Source organism: Macaca fascicularis, chromosome 9 (assembly GCF_037993035.2).
Source record: "Macaca fascicularis isolate 582-1 chromosome 9, T2T-MFA8v1.1".
Taxonomy (NCBI): Eukaryota; Metazoa; Chordata; class Mammalia; order Primates; family Cercopithecidae; genus Macaca; species Macaca fascicularis.
This window is the reverse complement of record NC_088383.1, coordinates 114,211,364-114,235,987: the sequence shown is the minus strand read 5'-3', so window position 1 is coordinate 114,235,987 and position 24,624 is coordinate 114,211,364. Positions and strand designations below refer to the sequence as shown.

Below are 24,624 nucleotides of genomic sequence, written 5' to 3'. Positions count from 1 at the left end.
TTCGGCCATCTTGCTCCGCCCCCCCTCAATAAAACTTTTTTAAAGAAAATAAGCAACCCCATCAAAAAGTGGGCAAAGGATATGAACAGACATTTCTCAAAAGAAGACATTCATACAGCCAACAGGCACATGAAAAAATGCTCATCATCACTGGCCATCAGAGAAATGCAAATCAAAACCACAATGAGATACCATCTCACACCAGTTAGAATGGCAATCATTAAAAAGTCACGAAACAACAGGTGCTGGAGAGGATGTGGAGAAATAGGAACACTTTTGCACTGTTGGTGGGATTGTAAACTAGTTCAACCATTGTGGAAAAGAGTATGACGATTCCTCAAGGATCTAGAACTAGAAATACCATATGACCCAGCCATCCCATTACTGGATATATACCCAAAGGATTATAAATCGTGCTGCTATAAAGACACATGCACACGTATGTTTATTGTGGCACTATTCACAATAGCAAAGACTTGGAATCAACCCAAATGTCCATCAGTGACAGACTGGATTAAGAAAATGTGGCACACGTATACCATGGAATACAATGCAGCCATAAAAAAGGATGAGTTTGTGTCCTTTGTAGGGACATGGATGCAGCTGGAAACCATCATTCTCAGCAAACTATCTCAAGAACAGAAAACCAAACACCGCATGTTCTCACTCATAGGTGGGAATTGAACGAGATCACTTGGACTCGGGAAGGGGAACATCACACACCGGGGCCTATTGTGGGGAAGGGGAAGGGGGGAGGGATGGCATTGGGAGTTATACCTGATGCAAATGACGAGTTGATGGGTGCTGACGAGTTGATGGGTGCAGCACACCAATATGGCACAAGTATACATATGTAACAAACCTGCACGTTGTACACATGTACCCTAGAACTTAAAGTATAATTTTAAAAAAAGTGAAAAAAAAAATTAGGAAACTTCTAAGCCATTTCATAAAAAAATATATTTTCAACACTTCATTAGGAAATGCAATTGGTGAAGCAATTTATAGATAGGGGAAGTATGTAAAAACTGTGTCAAAAATTCAAATGATATTTTTAATATATTTACAATTGATAAAACCCCATGGGCATTCTTGTTCAGGGTCAAATTACAACCCATGGGCCATGTCTGGCCAGCTCTATGTTTTGAATGGCCTACAAGCTGAGAGTTGTTTTTACATTTTAAATGGCGGGGGGAAAAGCAAGTGAAGAATTATATTTTATGACATGTGTGTGAAAATTATATGAAATTCAAGATTCAGTGTTCATAAAGTTTTATTGGAACACACTGATGCCCAATCGTCTCCATACTGTCTAAGGCTGTTTTCACCCACTAGGGTAGAAGGATTGAGTAGTTGCAACAAAAGCCTTGTGGCCAGCAAAGCCTAAAATCTTTACCATGTGGCCCTTTACAGAAGAAGTCTGCCTACCCCTGCTTTAGTTGGCCGAAGTTCTTCCCTGCAAGTGGCCTGTTTCTTGATCATTAGATCATGGAGATTATCAATATCTCCAATGTTCTTCAATAGAGGTTAATCTTTCATTTAATCCTCACAACCACATGAGAAAATGGGAGCTCAGAGCAGAGTGAAGCAAGGCACTAAAGTCACATAGGTGGTAAACAGTGAGCTGAGCATTTTCCCTGGAAAGTGAATCTCCAAAGCCCATGCTCTCAGCCACTATACCATCCCTCCTCCTGAGCCCACACAGCAATCTGTTGATCAAAATAAGCTTTTTCCTTCCAGGCTGTTGCCAGTCCCCAGTATACCCTACCATCATCCAATACCCTTTCTGCAGGCATGCATTCTGCTTTTGTGTTCATTGGCACAAACAAGAGTGTGCCTCTGAGTTGCTGGCAAGCCTGGTGACAATCTGAAGGTTATGAATCAAGCAGCCAGCCTGAGAGGTGATGACTTGGGAGTTCCACCGGATTTGCCGATTACTCAAATGACTTACTTTGGGCAAAGTGAAATCAGGCTCTTCCAGCAAACAACAGAGAATTGAAAAACAGATCAATGGAAGCAGCTCTGGTTCATTTTCAACGACTTTATCAGATGCAGTTACTAGAGGCTAAACAATGCATTTAAGCTCAGGGCTGAGCCTCTGCATTGTGCTAAGGCTGTATTTAAAAGAATGATCCCTGCTAGGCATGTGGTCACAGTTTTTTAAGTGGAAAAGGCTTCATTTAAAAAAAAAAAAAACCTCTGCAGCTTTGGGGTTCACATAATTTTCTAAGCAAAATGATCTCTCTCCCCTTCACTTTGGTTATTAGTCCTGCTGGTGGAAATTACAACTGGATTCATAAGAGGAATCAACAAGGCAATTGACCCTAGCCAAAGGTATCTCTAGCCCTTTTCACCTCTCACTTTCCTCTAGTGTCCAGCACATTCCTACCACTCCATGTCTTCTCACACTGTTCCACCCATCAGGAATGTCCTTGCTCCCTATTCTCTGTATAGCCATGAACCCCTTTATACCCACTCTGTCTTCAATCACATCTTTGATATCTAATGGCAACTAAAATGCTTCCCATACTGGCCAGGCGCACTGGCGCATGTGCCTGTAATTGCAGAAATTTGGGAGGCTGAGGTGGGCAGATCACTTGAGCTCAGGAGTTCAAGACCAGCCTGGGCAACATGGCAAAATCCCACCTCTATAAAAAATACAAAAATTTGCCAGGAATGGTAGCATGCACCTGTAGTCCCAGCTACTTGGGAGGCTGAGGTAGGAGGATCACTGAGCCTGGGAGGTCAAGGCTGCAGTGAACCATGACTGCATCACTGTACTCCAACCTGGGCGATAGAGTGAGACCCTGCCTCAAACAAACAAACAAACAGTAACAACAACAACAACAACAACAACAAATTTATACCATACCTTACCATTTAATCATTACCTAATTATTTCATGTATTTATCGTACTTTTTCAAATGGATTGTGAATTAACATCAAGAACTAGGTCTGCTGTGACTTGGTGTCTGGCAGCACAGCAGGCACTCATCATACTAAGTAAACAACTGGTATACTGCCATTCTTTCCCCACACACCTTGTTAGTCCTTGACTGAACAAACCTTAGAGAATTATAGTACCTTCCTTCAAATTTTACCTCCAAGCCTGGAGCTTGAAATTCCCATTCCTTGCTCTTATTTTGCCTCTTTCTGAACATGTGAGCTGAGCCTCAGCATCCTCATCTAGGCAATGATGCCAATCCTATCTACCTTCCAGAGTTGTTGGGAGATTTCAATACAATCAAGTTTGAAAAAGTGCTCAATGTGATACCTGGCACAAAAAAAAAAAAAGAGAGATGCTGAATAGTCACAAGTTGGCTGCAAGGTCTTCACTGGGTTCCTCCAAATCAGACTAAACTCTCCTTAAGCTTTTTAGACATTCACTCATGGTAAGAAGTATCTGATCTCTTTCAGGGAAGCTGTGCTTCTCCCTTCTAAGATTTTTGTTTTCTAGGAAGCTGCCAGGTTCTCTCTGGCCCCTGTAAAAGTTTAGCTAAATCAGAGCCAATTGGTTCAAACATTTCTTATCAGGAAAGAATTTCAAACATAGCTTTGAGGATGCAGGAAAGCAGTGTTTTTCTATCTGATTCCACATCTGAGTCAAGCTAAAGAAAAGCTCTCTTTAAAGTGCTAATCAAGGGACAAACAGCCTTTCATGAAATAGTGGACAAAAGAGGTCCAAGTGCTGCAACAGCCACAGGCATCTCATCATCTGGAGAGCCACTGCCTGAGACTGCAATAGGCCCTCCAGCTTGTCAATCAGCCCTTTCCTCAGCTTTAAGTAATAAGAATGGTCACATTTCATTTTGAATTAGGCTAGACTAGATGGTTCCCATCACAGTTACTGGGGGGGATGCTGAAATAATAACATTTGAAAAGACAGTAGAAGAAAGAGCAATAAAAGTAACCAATTCCCAGGCCTCCACTCTGAGGACTGTCTCCCATGTAAATCCTCCTGCAAAGCTACAGTGTTAGAAGTGTCCACGTTCCTGGAGCACTGGCCTCCAGGCCAAGTGGAAACTGGGCAGATTCTTGTGAAAAGTGGAGGAAATCAGAATCATTCCCAGTAAGCTCCTCATTCTCTAGCTGCCCTTTTGTGCCCACATGCCATTCCACCCCAATGCATCATAACCTCCATACAGACACCTCTACACACACATGCAGTCTGCTCCGATTCCTATTCAACCCCAGCCCCCATGATGTGCAACTACTGCATTCTGATTATAGCATTCCAGAATCTCTAGAGATCTATAATCAATGTCCTAACATGCCAGAGCCATGGGCCAGAAAAATCACAACGATCACAACAAAGGTAAGATTTTTAGAAGTCACTTGATTCTTCCATTTAATAATTCATTTATCCAGTACATATATACTGTTAAATCCTCCATGTTAGCACAAGCCTGGTAAATATATGGCACTGAAAGAACAAGATACACAAAGATCGTCCCTCATGGGAAGTTGCAGGGATGTCTGTGTACATGTGCACATGTGTGTGCATCCATCTGTCTGTCTTAAAGGTAGATGAAGACGGAGGGGAAAAGATATTCAAAAATTAATACCCTTTGTATTAATATTTATTATCTAAAGTGCTGTGAAGGAAAAAATAAATCAGGCCAGATAACATACAGCATGGGAACCCACCCTGATCTGGCAGGCTATGAGAACTGATATTTAAGCTGAGATCAGAAAGATACTTAGAAATGTAGTTGTTTAAATAGGGAGGCGAGGCTCATTCTGGCAGATACAAAGAACCTGGGGGCAGGAAGGCACCAGTGTATCAGAAAAGGGTGGTCAGGTCAGGGAGGTTGGAGAAAAAGCCCCAAGCAGGTGGTCAATATAGATACTTGTAGGCCATTCTATGAGTTTAGAATCTATCCTAAAAGCAATGGAAAGGCCTCCACGGGTTTTAAGAAACCTTGTGATTTGATCAGATTTTTTAATTTCAAAAATGTCACTCTGGATACAGGTCAAATTCCCAAATGTGACCTAAAATCTTTCATAGTCTTATCCCCTAAACACCCAGCCACCCTCTTTCATGGTTCTTACCTTTGTTTGTGTTCTTTCCTTTGCCTTGAAATCATTCATTCATTCAACTATTACTGACTTCCTACTACATGCCAATCCCTGCTTTCCGCACTGAGTTTATATTAGTGAATAAAACTACTAAAAATCTATGCTTTCTTGGAACTTAAATTTCATTGTCTATTATACGGCTTTCCACTTGTGAACTGCTATGAAAAATTCCAGACCAAGTCAATTGTCACCTACTGTGTGTGTGAAGTCTTCGTTTTCCTCTGCTATCTCCTGGCTGTATAACTAGGGTACCATGATGATTACTTATCCCCACCTACTGTCACCACTTTAGCCTGAGAGCTCCTTGCAGACAAAGAATTTCATTTGCCTTTGTAAAATCTCCTAAGATCTAACAAGGTCTGATATATATTAGAAACTCTCTAACTGTTAAATATATAAACTCTCCAAATCAATGGATAAGAGAAAGCAACAGAACCTTAGAGTGGCTGTTTTTTCTCCCTGACCACACTGAGCTAAAGAGAGAATCAGGGTTAACAGTAAGAGGAAGGATACAGCGTTCGAATGACCTACTTTATTAATAAGTTTTCAATTCAATGGCAAAGCTAAGCATTCTTGTCCCCAAATGGACTCCCTGTCTTCACAATTCCTACAGAAATATATAATTTTTAAAAACTCCTGTTTCAATCTTTGCCATTGCCATTCCACGAATGGGCAACCCTGATAGGTCAGTTGGTTTCAATACCATTTTCAAATTTAGAATACAGACAGAAATCACCTCTTGGCAACCCTTCCAGGGCTTGTCCAGCTATCTGAAGAGTCCTGACAAAATCTGTGTTGTTTCCATACAAAAGAAACTCTGAATTTAACAAAATGTTAAAATAGGTAACTTGAATTGTTTATACTTGTTTTGAGGAATGCTTCCAAGATCCATCATAATTTCATAAAAACACAAACACCTCTGCTTCCCCCAGATCCTCTATAAGAAAATAATTATGCTCTATTCTCTAAGACCTTGATAAGCAAGATAAAACAGGCACAGAAGCCCTGCCAAGCTCTTAGGGAGTCTTGGCCAGGAGGAAAGGAAAACAGAAGTGCTATCTCGTCTTTTCAGTAAATGGTTTGGCTCTGAGGTCAATCTCCCTCACATCCATGTGACCAGCTAAACTCCATCTGAAGCCGAGAAAAAAATTATTACCATTTAAGATTAGATAAACACAGAACTTAAGCTGCGGCCTTAAACTTGCTAGGGAATACCAGGTCATGTAGAGATTGGCATACACGTGGTATTGTTCAAAGTAATGCCCAAAAGAAGATGCAATGAGTTCTAATAGGCCTCACAGAAGAGAATGGGGCCAAACTATGAGATTTGATCAAAATTGCATAAATATAATCATAAAGAATTTTTTTTATAACTGATCACTTACTGGCTCCTAGACTGGCTTTTCTTCCAAGTCCATCACCATTGGAAAAAGACTAATTCAAACTATAAAGAAATCTATGTGCATAAAAGTTAAATTAAGAGCAGTGTCCCTTCAAGTAGGAAGGTCATACACCCTTCCACCGAACCAGCACAGATGCATGCTATGAGCCCTTCTGTGCCAACCCCACACTATAGAAAATATCCCTTAATTTTGCCCAAGACTCCACTCTGTCCAGTGAAGAGCTAACGTGTAAGGTGCTCCAGGCAATTGGGAGTGGGGGAGGTGGTGGTCAGTATTGGTTGGTGGAGGATTACGGTTACCCACTCACCATGTAAACATGTGCACACATAAACACAGGTGATCAATTTCTAAGATTAAATCTCATTATAAAAGAATATAGAAAAAAATTTACAGTGAAATAATCTGAAGTGAAATAACTGTGGAGTGTGTGTGTGTGTGTGTGTGTGTGTGTGAGACAGAGAGAAAGTGACATATCTTAAAATATTTTCTGATTTTAATAAGTTGACTGTTTTACTCCCTCCATCCCTGCCCCTGCTCCTTATCTCCCACTAGACTGTTTCAGAAAGAGAAAAATAAAAAATAAAAAAAAAAAGCCCATCTAATGACATAAGTTTTCTGTTTGCTTGGGTTTCAAATAAATGGGAATTTGCTATAATTCTTTAAATTCTATTAGAAACCTTGACTGTTCAATTAGGACCCTGGCCTCTCTAATCCTAGCAGTAGCTTTTTGAGTTTGTAGGTACAAAAATAAGTATTTCCATTTTATAGATGAGGAAATTTTGGCCCAGTGATTGGACCACTTTGGTGTAGGGTTCCCTGGGAAAAATCCAAGCCCTCAATGAAAGTAGAACCAGTGTCTCTGGTCTTCTTCCTACCAGCAAAAGAAGTACTCACGTCATGATGTGGGTCTCCATTCCTGCCTCCACCAGAGCCCCGTCAACAAAGAGAGGAACCGAAGTGAAACCATACTTGTCCCAAGAGTGGCCCTCATCAAAACTCACCCTGTGTTGGAAACAAGTACACAGAAAAGACAGCTGAAAATAAAGCTAAACTCTTCCGTAACCATTTGTCAGGTTATTAAATTTTCCTCTGTATCTTGCTTTGTGGCAGTGTGGATTATCAATAGCTTTTTAATCTTCAACATCTCCTCATATTATTATGAGATTTGATCAAAACTGCATTTCCAGACTTGGGTGGAGACAGCACCTAGAGCTGCAGATATATTTCAACACATTAGATTCGACAAACAACCCAAGCAGGAGGGCTTAGTGGATGGAGTGTCACGTTTCAAGTACTCAGAATGGAACCTGAGGTTCAATTTACAGCAAAATCCATTCAGCCCTTGGAGGTTCTGACACAAATTGAGTAAGGCTGGTGGACCCGAAGGAAAGGGAGGGGGTTTGTCTTTCAGATCAAACATTACAAACAGCAATTTTCTATTTGTTCAAAACAGATGTTAGGATCATTTTCCCTCCCCAGTGCCACTTTAAGGGGCTTTTAGGGATGACCACTGAGAGTCTGAGATGTTCTGAGCAACACTGCCCCATCTTTCATCCAACGGTAAGAGGAAGGTCTGGCCCCTTGTGGAAACAGAACCTGCAGTGCTTTAAAGACATGCAACTAGTGGAGGAGACTTGAGCAATTCTGAGTGCTTGTTTCCTTTCCTTTCTTGATATTATCAAGGACCTGTCTGCCCCTTGATTTAACCAGGGGGCATAGCCCAAGGACCATCTCCTCTGAGAAGCTTTTCTCAGCATCCCTTCTTCCCCAAGACAGCCTTAGTTTCTTCATCCTCTATGATCAGTTTTGCTCTGGCTGATTCTTAATTCTACTCTATTTCCATAATTTAGGATTAAAATTCCCTTCTGTATGTTCCTATAATACCCAGGCCTTCTCCTATCATAGTGCTGACTACTGACTCCTTAACTGATCTTGAATATCTCAGCTCAAGATTATAAACTCTGGGAGTTCAGAGATCATGTATGTCTTATCATTGAATAACCCCTTAATAACAAATATAACACAAATATATCTCTCTTACAATGCTCCTCACAGTATGTGTGTGTGTATATGCATACACACACACAAATCCTAATATATACACATAATATTTATATATATATAATATATATAATGGTAAATAATATTTCTGTGAAGGTTTTTTGTTTGTTTGTTTCATCTTTTTTTTTTTTTTTGAGATGGAGTCTCGCTCTGTTGCCAGGCCGGAGTGCAGTGGCACAATCTTGGCTCGCTGCAACCTCCACCTTCTGGGTTCAAGCCATTCTCCCGCCTCAGCCTCCTGAGTAGCTGGGACTACAGGCACATGCCACGAAGCTTGGCTATGTTTTTGTACTTTTAGTAAAGAAGGGGTTTCACTGTGTTAGGCAGGATGGTCTCGATCTCCTGGCCTCGTGATCCACCCACCTCAGCCTCCCAAAATGCTGGCATTACAGGCATGAGCCATTGCGCCCGGCCATGTTTTTTGTTTTTTTAAAGAGACAAGGGTCTCGCTCTGTTGCTCAGGCTGGAGTGCATCAGCATGATCATAGCTCACTGCAGCCTTGAACTCTTCAGCTCAAGTGATTCTTCCACCTCAGCCTCCCAAACACCTAGAACTACAGGTGTGTACCACTGGACCTGGCTAATTTTTTTTTTTAATTTTATTTTTGTAGAGGTGGGGTCTTCTTTTATTGCCCAGGCTGGTCTCAACCTCCTGGCTGCAAGAATCCTCCCACTTCACCTCCCAAAGTGCTGGGATTACAGGTGTAAGCCACCATGCCCAGCCTAAACTGGGAGTATTTTTTTTAGGTCAAACACTATACCATTAATTCTTCTATTCTTAGTAGTTAACAGAAAACCCAGCATATAATTGATACTATATACATGTTAAATGAATACATGAATGAAATAATAAGGAATAATGACGGACCCTCTTTAAATCTATCCAATCATTTCTCAAGCATGACTTACACTGGCACCCATAAGCTGGATGTGAATTACCACCCCATTAACAGCCAGCCCACATGGTTCACTCTCTACTCACTTACTTCTTTGTCTATCTCTCTGTCTCTCTCTGATTTACTCTCTGTTTTATCCTCTCTGTCCCAATGTACAGATTAAAAACAATAATAAAGTCAATCTCTTAACCCAGCTAGAGTAACCAGTCTCTCAGACAACAATTTTTGCATTTATGGTATACCTTGATCCATGTTCACGAATGAAATGCAGACAGTCTGCCATAAACATCTTTATGAGTTCCTAAATTGTCATCATCTGTCTTGAATTTTAAGGACTTGATTATTTCAGTCTTTTTAAAAAATATATTGAAGGCTAAATAATCATTTAAACTAACCCCAAGAAAGTTGGGCATATCTAAATTGCTTTTCATAGAAACGGGTTTCTCATTTCAAAAGTGAAAACATGTATAATTGCGAATGAACTTTACTTTTTTTACCATGTATTCCATCAGTTCCTAAAATAATCATAGTTGTTTCAGAGTGTGTTGTGGCCACTAACAAGTGAACTCTGGCCGGTAAGTCCAGAAGGTAAGAAAGTATTAGTTGGGATTTTTGTTTGGTTTGTTTTGGTAACTTTGGACAAACTGGTTATTGTCTTGGCAGATGAACGCCAAAGTGAATTTAAGGCCTCTCTGTCTCATTCTCAGGATTTCCTTATCAATAAAAGGTCAGCATGAGCCATGTGCAGTGGTGTACGCCTGTAATCCCAGCACTTTGGGAGGCCAAGGCAGGTGGATCACCTGAAGTTAGGAGTTCGAGACCAGCCTGACTAACGTGATGAAACCCTCTTCTACAAAATATGAAAAAAGAAAAACAAAATTAGCCAGGCGTGGTGGCGCATGCCTGTAATCCCAGCTACTTGGGAGGCTGAGGCAGAAGAATTGCTTGAATCCGGGAGGCAGAGGTTGCAGTGATCCGAGATTGTGCCATTACACTCCAGCCTGGGCAACAAGAGTGAAACTCCATCTCAAAACAAACAAACAAACAAACAAACAAATAAATAAGGTCAGCATTAGCAAAGCAAATTGCAGTGAGTGCCATGAGCACTGCAGGGAAGGAGGAATCTTCATGTCACTGCCATAATGAGCAGGACACAGGACAACCATCTTTATACAATGAAGAGAAGACCCACAGAGAGCAGACTTGGAGAGACCATCACAGCCTACCAGCATCAAGATAGGACCTCCAGATGGGGAGAGAAATTATAGATGATCAAAGGCCTGCTGTATGAAATGAGTTCACACAGAAGGAGCAAAATCCTTGCTAGAGGAAAGAGTGGATCAGCAGATACCTAAAGGCAGGACGAGAAATGCCAAAGTCCAGGTAGGAAAGGTAGCATAGACAATAACTGAAGCCCAAGGATGACATAAGTAAGCACAAGCAAGTGTGCAGGACTCCAGAGCTAGGGTAATCTGAGATCAGTGATTTCTAATACTTTATTCTCACACTGAGGCAGTTATGAAGGACAAAACTCCTTAAAGAAACTCCAAAAAAATAACATTAGAAAACTTAATCTCTTAATTATCAAATATTTGGGTCTGGATAGGCTGCCGTTTGTGAAACTTACTATTATTTGATGACTAGAAGTTTTCAAATATCCTGAGGTGATATATTATATATTGAATTCTATATTGAATGGTATCCCCAAGGGATGTACCTTCTCCTTCTCAGGTCAGTAGCTCATTAATGGCCAAGACAGAGGTACTGCAAATTCCTTAATAGCTCCACAGGTGAAATTGAAATCAGTAGGATTGCCAATACTCAGGGAGACAGAAGCAAAATTCCGATTGATCTCCAAATAGTGGCAACATAGGACTACAGACTCAAAGTCAAATAAAATGAATTATCAAAATGTTACTGATGCCTGCTACTATGTGCCTGATCTGGCAGTGACCTCAGGTCTAGGGATACAGAAATGAATAGAAAGTTCCTGGCTTCCACAGAACTTACTTTCTAGTGTGAGGAGATGAACAATATGGAAATAAATCAATGCAAAACTATGAGTTAGAAATAAGTATCATGGAAACAACTAAAATAAGGTGATTTGATAGTCACCAAACAGCTACTTTGTACTAAAAATTTAAGAAAGCCGTTTCTACGGAGATGACATTTAAACTGAAATCTAAATGATAAGTGGAAGTATCCATGTAAAGATTCAGGAGAAAACCATTACAGAGAAAAGGTCTAATATGAAAAAGCTGCACTGTGAGAAGAACAGAAAGATGGTCAGTGGTTGTAGCTTAGTGTGAACAGGGATTAGTTGAAAGAATTAGAAGAAGAAAGTAAGGCAGAAGCCAAATCATGAAGGACCTTATTTTCAGTTGAAATAATATAATTTGATTTAAACCTTAAAAGACAAGTTTCAAGTCTCTTTGATAAATGGATTATCAAGACCCAAAGTGGATTCAAGGAGATGAGTTGGGGAAGGGTGGTAATTTAAGAGACCACACCAAGATGGGGCTTGGATGAAGATTATTATAGGGGAAAAAATTGGAAATATTTAGGTTATTTTTAGAGATGAAGTCAATGAATTTGGTGATAAAATATATAGAGGTTGCATGAGCAAAAGAAAGAAATCATGGAAAATATTGATTTGCAGGAGTGTTAAGCAATTGACAGCGAAATTAGAAAATCAGGAGAAGCAGTTTTTTTGTTTGTTATTTGTTGTTGTTGTTGTTGTTTTGTTTTGTTTTGAGACAGAGTCTCGCTCTGTAGCCAGGCTGGAGTACAGTGACGCATTCTCAGCTCTTTACAACCTCTGCCTCCTGGGTTCAAGCGATTCTCCTGCCTCAGACTCCTGAGAAGCTGGGATTATAGGTGCGCACCACCACACCCAGCTAATTTTTGTTTATCATCTGTTTGTTTCTGTTTTGGTCCATGTTAAGATTGCTGCTTTTTGGACTTCCATATTGTAATATTGTTAAGAAGACCTTTGGATGGATAGATCTGGATTTCTCATCATAATTGGGGATGTAAATTTGGAAGTCATTTATAAGACAGAAACAACTTAAAGCAGAATGCTTAATTCAAACAAAAACAAAAACAAAAACAAAAAAACCCCACCAAGACCTACAACTAGAGAAATGAGATTAGCTAATAAAATATATAAAGCTGAAAAAAACTGGAGTCATTGGTCAACTACAAGTTAAATATTTTCTGGCAATGCCACTATCATGAGAGGTAATCAAGCCACTGTGAGTCTAGGATGTACTCACAGATATATTACAAGCATAAGAAAAGAAATCATCCTTCTACCCAATCCTAAATACTATGTTCAATTTTAATAATTGTAGAAAAACTGACAATAAGAGTAATTACAGGTAAAAAGCAAATGGTCCTAAAAACAGGTTATATGAATTTTAGGCAGCTTACGGAAAAAGAAGAAGAAAAACTGAATTAATTACCATTGCATCTTAATTTTTGTAAATGAGAAAGTTTCCAAATATTTTAAAGGTCTATTTATCGACTACCAAAAAGGGATAATGTCAGTGAAGGAAATTAGACAGAATGTAGTCAGATACGTGGAACTATTAATTATTTAACATACAGATAGAATAAGGGAGAAAAGATTTCCATGTGACCCTTCTAAAGAGAACAGTCAAATATTTGTGGATAAGAATATAAGTTCCCAAGTACACAGTCCCATTCAACAGTGTATTCCAGCCCCTACACTAATGCTAGATAAATAATATATGCTCAACAAATATGTATGCAATAAACGAAAAAATGAATAAAATCTGTCTTGAGTTGCATATCATGTCATTTCCCAGAACTTAGAAAGGCTTTTCTAGCCTAAGATATTTCTAAGAAATACATTGAGGTCCTTCCCAGCTGTACTTTTCTAAAAATCATACGTAATTCTGTTGCAGGCTTATTCTGCATAGATCTGAGTGGCAGATTACAGGTTAATGGGCAGAGATTACAAGTAGGTTTATTATTGTTCAGCATGAAAAACAATCTTTCTAACAACTAAAGCCATTATACAAGATGGGAACTACGTACGGTGGGTATTTGCAGGTCGATTAGCACTGTGATATTCTGGTAAACTGAGGTAACTCTTTGGGGATATCACAAAAGTATCAGCTATACCAAGTATAATACTAGTTAAAATGACTTCTATAAGACCTTTTCCTACTTCAGGTGTCTATACTATGATACTGACATGACATAAACTAAAAGGAATAGAATCTGCCAGTAACAATCAGAATCCTCCTCAGAGGTCTCTAGCACAGAAATAGAGAGCTACAGTGGTCATTGAGAATCAATGTTCCTCCCTCTGGTAAGGTGTATTGCTCCATTTCATTTTATCCCCAGTACATGAGGTGGTAGCATTTTAGCCACCTGGAAGTTCTTCAGAACAGCATATGCAGTTTTGATTTTCAGAGGCATGTGTTGTTTAGAACTATTGTTTTCATTTGAAAGTTTCTCTGAACAAAATGTTAGCACGCACAACCAAAGAAACACAAAAGGCCAGGTGATGTTTTCCTTTCCGTTTCCAAGAACATCCCATTGAGAGACGCTGACAGCTTGTCAGGGCTAAGCAAACAGTCACATCCCGTCTACCTGCCCATTAGGTGCTCTGCTGATGGTGAGTTTTCATTAGATCTCTGTATTCAGTGGCGGTCCATTGTTTATCTCACTCTAATGCTTCTCAGGTACAAAGGAGATGGAGGGTTTCCCTGAAATAGCACTAGTTCTAATCTCAAAGCATTCAAATGTACATGATCACAAACAGATGGGTTCATTTGTATGCTGTTTTGTGTTCACGCCTATCTGGCTACCTATCATTTCAATTTGTAGGAAACAACATGCCTTGTTAGCCTAGCTAAAGTTTCCCCAGCTTTTCAATTATTACTCTTATTTTCTCTTAAAGGCAATGTAGCTATTATTTAAATCTGAGAGCCACTACATCCCAGTGGGTAATCTGGTGTCTTTTTCCTTTTCAAATATTAATATACGTACATCTGTATATAAAACAATGTCAGTCTGAGATCTATGACAGAAAATGGCAATGAACTGATTACCTATCTTCCTCTTAAAATGAGCTATTTGTTTACCTTGAAGGTTGTCACTTAATTAGAAGCTCCTGGTAAAGAAAAAGTTGGCTTAAGTTTCAGAAGCTTTTATCTCACAAGCAGGAGACAAAATCAGTCAACAGTTTCATAAGAAAACATTGACAATAATAACATTGTCAAGCCCTTACAAAACACTCACTTAGCCTTTGAAAGAGGCCTGCAAAGGATAATTCCCAAATGAGTTTGTTGTTGTTGTTGCTGTTGTTTACTAACACATACACTCAACAGCTTGCATTTAACCCCTTCCAGGGACTGCCTTAGAGAATAGCATTCATAGAAAGGCAAGTAAGCAAAAATCATGGTCTCTGTCATGTTCAAGAAAACATTTGTAGTATTTATGACAAATGGCAGTATCAACATCCTATAAATGGAGATAATGCCATTTCAAAAGCTTAGTTTGAAAAATCATTCTTGATATTTTGTAAGTTAGAATAGTCAAACAAATGGAGGGTGATATTATCATTGCTATTATAAGAAGAAATTCAGTGGGAGTGCAGTTCTTTTTTTTTTTTTTCCCTGAGCTCTGTAAACATCTTTTACCAAGAAAAGAGATAGTACATGGAACAAGGGAAAACTCAAACTTTGTAGTGATGACTTTGAGAGTCATGATTTGGTCCTACATAAATATTCCTAAATGAATGTTGAGTAATTTTCCCAACTTGGATGGTTTCCTTCCAGGCATAATCAGCCAAGCACTCCGTTTGGAAGTCAGGCAGTCTCTGGAGATAAAACTTTCGTGGATCAGACTGAACTGTTAGATGTAAGGATGCTAAGATTTGACAAAACCAAAACTCTCTTCCCTGTACTCCTGCCATGTCAAATATGCTCTCCTCTTCTACCACCAAAAGGAAATGACAAAAATAAACTCTTTCTTTCCTCAGCACAAGGCAACTTCTGCAGAATGCTTTAAGAATCAATGATTAAGTAAGTGCTAGGTCCCTACATAATCAAGGAGAGTGATGGCCAAGTTTAAGGGCTGGTTGCTAGCCCCTTCTCCAGGACTTACAGGGAAGAAACCAGGCCAGCTAAACCTGTCTGTAGGACATTTATCAACTCTCTTATGAAGATTTAGATGGAAGTTTTTAACATGATGGGAGCTAAGAAACATTGCCTTTCTTGGTTTAATTTTAAGACTCAAGCTGTCTTCTCTGAGAGTGCAAGTCCTACTCAGTCCACAATAGAGACAGCTCTTTCCTCTACAGAGGCAGATGGGTTTTGATAGCAGAAAAAATTGCCTACCAGACCAACTTTAATCCCTTAAACTGGCATGTAAGTTCGTCTGAGTCCTACCTACCTCTATCTACATTTTTGGTCTCAATCAAATAGTCTCCTGAACACCCCCTACATTACTTGAATTCTGGACTTCAGTCAAAGTTTTCTCTTTCCTTGGCTTGCCTCTCACCTCTCCTGTAACTCCTGGTATCCTTCTCTCAAAGGTCAGCCCTCATGCCACCTCCTGCAGCAGGAGGTGAGAGAAGGCTGCCAGGCTCCTTACATACCAGGCTTCAGTATTCCAGCAATACACACAGTCGGCATCCTTTAGCAGACATTGCTTTCACTTCTAGTCATGCATGTACTGCCTAAACATCTTATCTTGAGTATAATCTCCTGGAGGGCAGGGACTATGTCATAAGCCTAGGTGTGCTTGTTATAGTTTATAGAAAATTAGCAGCCAGAACAGAAGAGCATCCATGACAGAAATCTAACTTGGTGCTGCCAGGTACACATGTCTAGCCTTGAGAAAGGTATTTAACATGTTTGCTTTTTGATGCCATTGTAAGTGGGTGATAGAAAGGTACCTACATACATAGGTTGGTTAAGCATTAAATGAGATAATTCATGTAAATGGTTTAGAACAGTGCCTGGAATGTAATAATCCCTCAATAAATACTGACAGTCATTAATATCAAGCAATTCTAGTATTTGGATACTACCAAAAAACCATATAAATCAGTAGTAAAAGGATAAGAAACAATTACATTGGGAACTTTTGCAAGCTCATCCTTGAGGTAGGAGAGCACTCCTCTTACAAATGGCTCCATGCATCTTTTTAACATTTATTTGCACAATCTCTCCATATCATAGTGGTAGAACTATTTCACTATATACTAGGTTGAGCTTTAAGAAACTGGTAATATTTGATCATTTTTGACCTAAAAATGGTGATTTCATATGGTTTCACTTAAAATGGTCAAATTGAGAGAATCCTTCTTAAGTCTTTGCCAAAGGGACTGAAGATTGGATTTGCCATTAGGGAATCCTAAGCCTTTCCTGATTAAGGTCTGATGCTTTCCAATAAAATTATTACTCTGAACGTGTTTATCGCCCAATATCTAAGACCTGGTAGTTAGGCCAGGGTCCACCTTCCTGCCCATGTGAATCTGACCAACTGTACTGTAGATAGGATATTGTCCACCTACAAATATTCACTCTTCCAAATATTCCCTTTGCTGAATCTGAAGCCTGAAATTCTTTCCCTTTAGGGCATAAATACACATGAGACTCAGCCATTCCCTGCCAAAAACACAAAACAACAACAGCAACAAGTTGTCGTCATCGTTGTCGTCGTCGTCGTCGTCATCATCATCATCATCTATTCTCACTCAACTCTGTCCTTGTGGAAGGTCTTGCATATACACCGTCAGCTCCATTTCATAATCTTACTCTTTGAAAGCAATAATCTATACTGTCTCTATTTCATTTCATTGCTTATCATCCATTCAGTCGTTTATTCGTTTATAAATCTATTACAGTCTAACTTTTATCCCCACCTCTGTTTCAATTCTACTCTGACAAAAATCATGAATAACCTCCTATATTGCTTAATCCTAGGTTGTTTTTATTCCATAACTGACTTGATCTGATTGTAGAATTTGATGCTATTAATCACCCCTTTCTTCAGCATTCATGAAAATATTTCCCCTGAGTTTCTATATTTTGGCCATTTCTATTTAGCCTGTCCCATAATTTCTTCCTGCACTCTGAATATTGGTTTTCAGCAGAGTCCATAGGAGTCCCTGGTTTCTCCCTGTACTCACTCTCTTGAGGCACTGAGCCCACTACCATAGCTTTAACTACCACCTAGTGGCTAATGACTTCAAAGCTAAAGTGTCAGCCTAGACCATTCCCGATCTTCAGATATTTGACAACTCACGGCCATTTCTGCTGAAATATTCATAGAAACCACTAACTCAACTTCTCTAGAACTGAACTCAGTATCTGTTACATGTACTTAACCCTCCTCTTCCAATTTCCATCTCTCCTGTTTTGGATTACTGATCTTGGCTACTTGAACTGCAGGTCCTTCCTGCTGTCTTCTGCCTTATCTGACCACTCATTACCACCCACCGTATTCATTACCCCTCCCCATCTGAATTATCTGGCCTACTATTGCTACTTATGAGTTAGATGATGTAAAAGCTACTAAATGGATGGATGGATAAATAAATGGATGAGGAAATGTACAAATGGGTACAAAACCATGCAGAATAACTCATCACAATTCTCTCCACTAAAAAGCTGCTCATTAGCTCATTAATAGGGTAGGGAGCTCTCCTTACCACAAATGCCTGACTGGCAGAGGTGTGTGTTTCATGGCCACGAGGGCGCCACCCCAGTCTAGGAACCAGACATTGTACTCTTCATCAAAGATCTGGAACAACAACAACAACAACAACAATCATAGCAACACCTTACATTTGCATAGTGCTTAACAGTTTACAGTCTTTCACATACATTGTTTCATGTAGGTTCTAAGCCTTCCAACAGCACTATCAGATAGTTTTGTAAGTATTATCTCCATTTGATTGATGAGGAAATGGGATCACAGAAAACAAATAACTCTCCCTAGGCCACTCAAATTGCATTTCCAGGGCTCTTTCCACTATTAGTACTGTGAACCAGCATGCTACATGAAGGTGAGGCAAAAGGGTGCATGCTCAACTAGATAACCCAAAGCAAAGTATGACTTCGAAGAAACTCCCCTATCTTTCTAGGTAACTAAGTTACTACTCAGCCTTCTCTTCTTCCTCAGCTATTCAGACGTCTGCTAATTTGTCAATGTTTTATAGTGTTTTATAGTGTTGTTTATACATTATCTAGGAACTTAAAAGACAATTTTCCACCAACTATGGTAAAACTAATAACTGATATAGCCACCACCTCCCTGCAAGTTGGATGAAGACCCAAGTTGGGTGTCTATAAGTCCCTACTCTAAGTAGTCATTGGAACACAGTATGTCCAGGGACCTAAAGTTATTCATTCTTTATTTCATCTATTTGTCTGTTACTTATCCATCCATTCACTCATTCATTCACTTATTCAGTGTTCCATCCATCCATCCATCCCTCCATCTAACCACAGGCATTTTCTAAGCACTAACTGCAATACAAGGTTCTGAGTCAAGAGAACTTCAGACCTAAGCTCACATCTATCAATGCTTATACGAGATATGACTTTTAAATCTTCAACCTTCAACAGGAAAACTATTTCTCCAGCAGAGAACTAATCTCAACTTTAGATCTTCTAGGGGAAAGTATGCTTGGAGAATTCCTACAGCACTTAACCATTGATGGTGGTTTATGCAGCCTAGATGGAGAAGTTGGGATGGTGGGTTAAGTGAAGAGGGCTATAAGAGGATAAGGAGGTACAGACAGATTTAAAGGGGGAATGGGTAAGAGGAATGGGGTCTCCTATATATATGCCCCAGGGAACCTTAGAGAGAAAAAGTAGTTTCTCAGTCCTAAACCTCTTTTTCTTTTCATATTTATCTTCAAAGAAAAGAAAAATGTCCCTATTTATGACGAGCCTCAATGCACAAAGGACCTAAGGGTGATTCACTTATATTCCAGATATAAACATAGACTCTGAGTCTGCAATGCTAGGCTTTTCTCTCCAGAGCTTAAAGGATGGCTCTGTGATAAGCCACATAATGGAACTGCTGGGTTGAAGCCTAAGAATGAGGAACACAGGAGGAGGCACTGGGGAGTAGGGAGAAGTTATCCTCATCCTTTCCTCTTGATTTTACCATCTGGCCACTGCTCATTTTTGCCCTGTCTAGCACTGGAGTGAGAAAGTGGATTCCTTAGCTGTTTAAGAAAGGAGGAAAGAAAAAGTATTGACAACAATGGTCAGGTGAGCTACTTCTTGAGGTAGAGAGACCTCCAGAAATGGTTTGTCTATGAGGATATTTTGTACCAGATGAGTTTGTATTCCAGCTTCCACCGTCCTTTGGCTCTCATAATAGGTTATTTTTGCATTTTGAAGGGTATGATCTTATTTATGTATCTGTTCCCCAGTCACCTGATTATGACCTTGTGGGTAGGAACCTTATTCTTGACTGTGTGCCTTGCAGTACTTGACATAGTTGCTTTTGTCTCATAGGTACTTGGTAATCTTTACAATGCTGGTCGTGCTGACATGGGTGGAAATGGGGATGATGATGGTGGTGGTGATGACAATCTTCACTAAGGGATCCAAACAGGAAATTATCTAACTAGAGTTCATATGGTGACTCTACCTTTACCATCAAGATATTCAGCGTCCTTCTCTTGTCTTCTCCATGGAGAAACTGTCTCACTTTTAAGACTTAGTAAAATGTCACTCCTCCTTATGATGTCTTTCCTGGTTTTTCCAGCAGGATGTATTCCTCTCTTTTCTCTGTGTGCTAATAATGCCACTAAAATACTATCACCCTGAACTATAGTTAGTTGGTTATGAACCCATTTCTTCTATTTAATTTTGAGCTTTTTAAGGAAAGGGACTCAAATTATTCAATTGCCTCCTGGAGCCTGACACCTAGTTGACATTGTATAAATCTATTTGTCCAATATAGTAGCCACAAGAGAGTATTTAAATTTAAATTAATTAAAATAAATAAAATTAAAAATTAAGTTCCTCTGACATAGTAGTCACATTTCAAGTGCTCCATAGCCGCATGGGCAAGCACAGATACAGAACTTTTCCATCATCGCTGAACATTCTATTGGACAGCATTGCTGTAAGTGTTTGTAAAACTGAATTAACGTTTCATGCAGTCATATATCTATTAAGCTGTTTCATACTTACTCGAGACAGTCTACACAATACTTAAACAACCACTGACTTCCATGGCTTTGTCAGTTTTAATGTTCTAATCTTTGCATTTTGTAGATACAGAAACACATCCCCAAAGGTGAAGAGAACAGCTTGCCAAGAGCTCTTGGCACACTAATGATAAAAACAGTTTTATCAGTTGTATCCCCAGCAACCAGCACAGTACTTAGCATCTGGACCTGTTTCATACATATGGCTGAAGGAGAGAATAAGTGAACTGGGAAAATTCCAGTTCCTCCTATTCCCTGCCCAATGCCCTTCTCATTTTACCCCATTACCCCTCTAACCTGCCAGCCAAATTGACCAAACTGAACAGCTGCTTCAAGTGTTTTGAAACTACAAAGTCATAATGAGATGAGAATCTACAGGACGGAGAGAGAGACTGGTAGAACTTACTCTAAATGCCTCCTCCCTTTTTCTCAATTCGCCCAGTTACCTGTCTCCATGTGTTGCCCCCATCGGAGGAGATGAACACACCAATATCAGTATATGAGAGCTCCGGGCCAATGTTGCCTGAAACATAAGCAGATCATTTGAGATTGTCAGGAGTTTACCAATTAAGTGTGCTTAGGGCTGGGGGAGCAGAGAGTAAAGGTTTTCTAAGTAATATTTACAGCTAATTTGTGTAGTTTCTTTCTTGGTGTCATATCAGAAGCCCAGCAGGAAGAAAAACCCAATATGGGAGAACATTTAAATAGTATGACAGAAGTGCATCATTCAATGACATGAGTCAAAGACTGAATATCGATTAGTTCAGTTCTCTTCAATTATTCACTCTGTATACCAATAATCTCTTACATTGCTCCTGACAGGTGTTCCCTGAAGGAAGCAAAGACTGGAAGAGTAGACACATATGGAGAAACTGAGCATAGGAGCCTGAGAAAAACTGGTGTGTGTGTGTGTGTGTGTGTGTGTGTGTGTGTGCATAACTGTGTGTCTGTGTGTTTGCAACTTGTCAACATGTCCTTTGAGTGCCAGGCAGTTGAGTGACCCAATGGCACAGACTATGTAACCTAAATTATACAGTGCCCAGAAGAAGATGACCACACTCAGCATACCATGGCCATCAAACATGGCAGGAAAAGAAGTCACCTGGCTTATGCCTAGACCGACCACACTTGCTGCTTCCATCCTTTCACACTCTCCTCTTCTCTCTACCCTTCTTTTTCTTCCCCTGGCACTCCATCACCTTGTGGCTATGCTTATTAAAAACAAAGTGGTCAAGCTTTTCCAGTCCATCTATATTGATTTAGTTTTCCCAATGGGCAGTCCTCTTCTCAGAGCCTAAAAAAATGCCCCCAACCTAATAGTGCTCAATAAGTAATTGTGGAATGAATGAATGGGAAAAATGATTGGATCATGTTCCAACATTGACGTGCACTTGAGGAGGTTCTGACAACCAGGAAGGAACCCTAAACATGTAAGAGTTTATGATATTGGCTGATATATTTTTTTTTAAATAGCAGGAAGAGAATGTTAGCTCCCACACATCTGTAGCCTAAATAGGAGCACAACAAAAATGCAATAATGAAAATGTTAATTGAGTTCCTGACATTTAATGCTTCAAGATGAGAAATTAAAGCCAGGCTACAGCTTGTCAAGCTCCCATCAGCATCAGGGAGCACACAGAAAGCCAACTTGTTTTGAGACTCAAGTTTCCAAAAATAACCCCTGGGCTCAGGGTTCAGGGTTCAGGCAGTAGGTGTGAGAGGAGTAGGGAGAGGCTTCGTGAGTATATCCATCGAGTTCTGCCTAGAATTTTGGATTCAACTCCCCAGATACAGGTTTTAGAAGACACAGGTGAGGAAAGTAAAGGGGAATGGGGAGGAGAATATCAACCCAAGTTGCTTGGTGGTTGTGCTAACCTGGAGCATTGTGTTAAGAAGGATTCGTTGGTTTCAACAGAATAGAATGTGATGGTGATCAATAGATGTCTACCAAGGGTGACAGAGAGAGAGGGAGGCAGGAGCACAGTTGCTCCAGAGCTGTGTATCTTCCATCCCTGGCATGGCTTCTAAGAATCTAGTTTATCATCCCTCACCTTCCTTAGAAGCTGGTTCTGTCAACATCTTCAACCTCTCTTTCAAAGCTCGACTAGATGGATTTTGGGGGCCTTATGGTGGTAAGAACCCAAGGCTCACAGTGAACTCTATTTGTGGAAATATCGTCTGTCAATTGAAAAGACCCCTGAAAGAAAATGCTACTGATCACAGAGATCAGAAAGTTGGTTTCCAGATGAACGGACAGAAAAGATGTACCCAGGAGGAGTTGATCTTTGAACATGCACAGTTCCTAGGTGACTCTGTGGGTGATTTCTGATAGGAAGAGCTTGAGTTATGTTGTCAGAGAAGGAGGATTTGAAAAATGAACCTTGCTGGCTGAAGTGGAATTGGCGCTCAGCTAGTGACTTCCAACCACGTTGGAAGAAGGGGATGCAGCTGTTGCCCCCTTGAGTGGTATGATGAGAGAGGAGTGGGAGTGAGATGGAGAAGAAGAAGAACTGGGATCTCTTCTCACGGAGGGCCCATGCCCCTTTTGGAAGCTTTAAACAACTTCCTTTTACCCTCATTTCCTCCCAGTGCTATCCTTCTCTGCTCCTTAAATATTTTTGAAAAAAATAAGAGGGAGAGAATTTTGAAGTCCTCTGAGGGCTAGCAATGCTTCTCTTACCACCACTGATGCCAGAGGGATCTGCTGCCCATACGGGGTAGCTACAGGCTCAGTGGGGGAGGAAGCTGACAGTGTTCAATCAATGTGCCCCTGCAGGGACAGGGGCGGGAGGAGGGTTGCCACAGAAGGAAAAACAGGAGGGTGCAAACATTCAGAGTTTACAGGAAGCCTAGCAGAGAGTCTGGTTAGCTGTGGACCTGGCACGGAAAGGGGCTCAGAGATAGGTCTGGCTGAATGGCTACAGAACAGAGCACTAGAGGTGGAATCAGAGGGAGAGTGGGCTGGAACAAGACACCTGTTTCCACCTGCCCACAGTCTCTTCATCTCTAAATTGAGGAGGATAGTAATCTCCATTTCTACATTATTGTGCAGTTGTGCAATCAAGGCAAGGAAAGTGCTTTGCATGCTGTAAGGCACTGTGAGGATGTGAGGTCTTTAATACTAGCTTGAAACCACTGTGTTAAGGATATTAGGAACCCCAGTGTTTCTCTTGCAAAAGGCAATTGCCAAACTCTCCATACTGGAATTCCATCTGCCTTCGGAGATGTCCTCAACAGGAGTTAGAGATGAATCTCAGGCTATACTTTACCCACGCAGCTTACCTGAGACCACATCTCAGTTCAAGGTGGGGAAAGGGAGTCAGCAGTGGAAGTGGAGAGAGCCCAGGGTGGCTGACACCTGAAGGAAGGTGGAAGGCACAGATGTGGGAAAGGACCCTGCAGAGGCAGGCTCCATGCAGGCCACTGAAGGTAAAATTAGCTGACTTCATAGTTATCTTCCTGATGGCAAATAACCTCCCAGGGTGACCAGAGCAAGCAGGGTAAGGAGAAGCTGGGTATGAAGAAGCATGCACCAGTGACTCAGCCCTGGTTTTTCATCAGAATCTCATCAGCTGAGTTATATCTCTCCCAAAAATCCAGGGCATGGCAAAAAGCCTCAAGAATTACAGGGGGAGATAAAAAGGAATTAGCAATTCTGATACATATGGACAAAAAAATTCAAAAATAAATCTTTAATGTCTTTGTGTTCGCTAATTTACAAAGTACTAATTGAGAAGCAATATGCTGGTCACAGGTAAGAACAACTACCATTAATTCTACCTTATGATGGTCTGAGCACTCTGCTGGATCTTTAGACACACACTTCCATCTCCAATTTTTACAACACCCCCACAAGGTAGAAAACATTCCAGTTTTACAGATGAGAAAAATGAAGCTCAGAGGTTAAAAACTAAGCCAAATGCACAAACCTAGTAAGTGTCAGGGCTCAGCCTGGAAAGCAGGAGG

General features: G+C 40.3%; 1 protein-coding gene across 3 annotated transcripts in view; it reads right to left on the bottom strand.

The window, feature by feature from the left end:
- The window catches only part of SORCS3 (sortilin related VPS10 domain containing receptor 3), a 621,240-nt gene that overhangs the window by 86,430 nt on the left and 510,186 nt on the right, over window positions 1–24,624 (bottom strand). For all 3 annotated transcript variants that reach the window (XM_005566376.4, XM_074000806.1, XM_045361488.3), the window contains exons 12-14: window positions 21,105–21,181; window positions 18,136–18,227; window positions 7,378–7,485 (exon numbers count right to left, since the gene is read on the bottom strand). In XM_005566376.4, coding sequence (XP_005566433.1) covers window positions 7,378–7,485; window positions 18,136–18,227; window positions 21,105–21,181 — 277 coding nt within the window. The remainder of the gene's footprint in view (window positions 1–7,377; window positions 7,486–18,135; window positions 18,228–21,104; window positions 21,182–24,624) is intronic.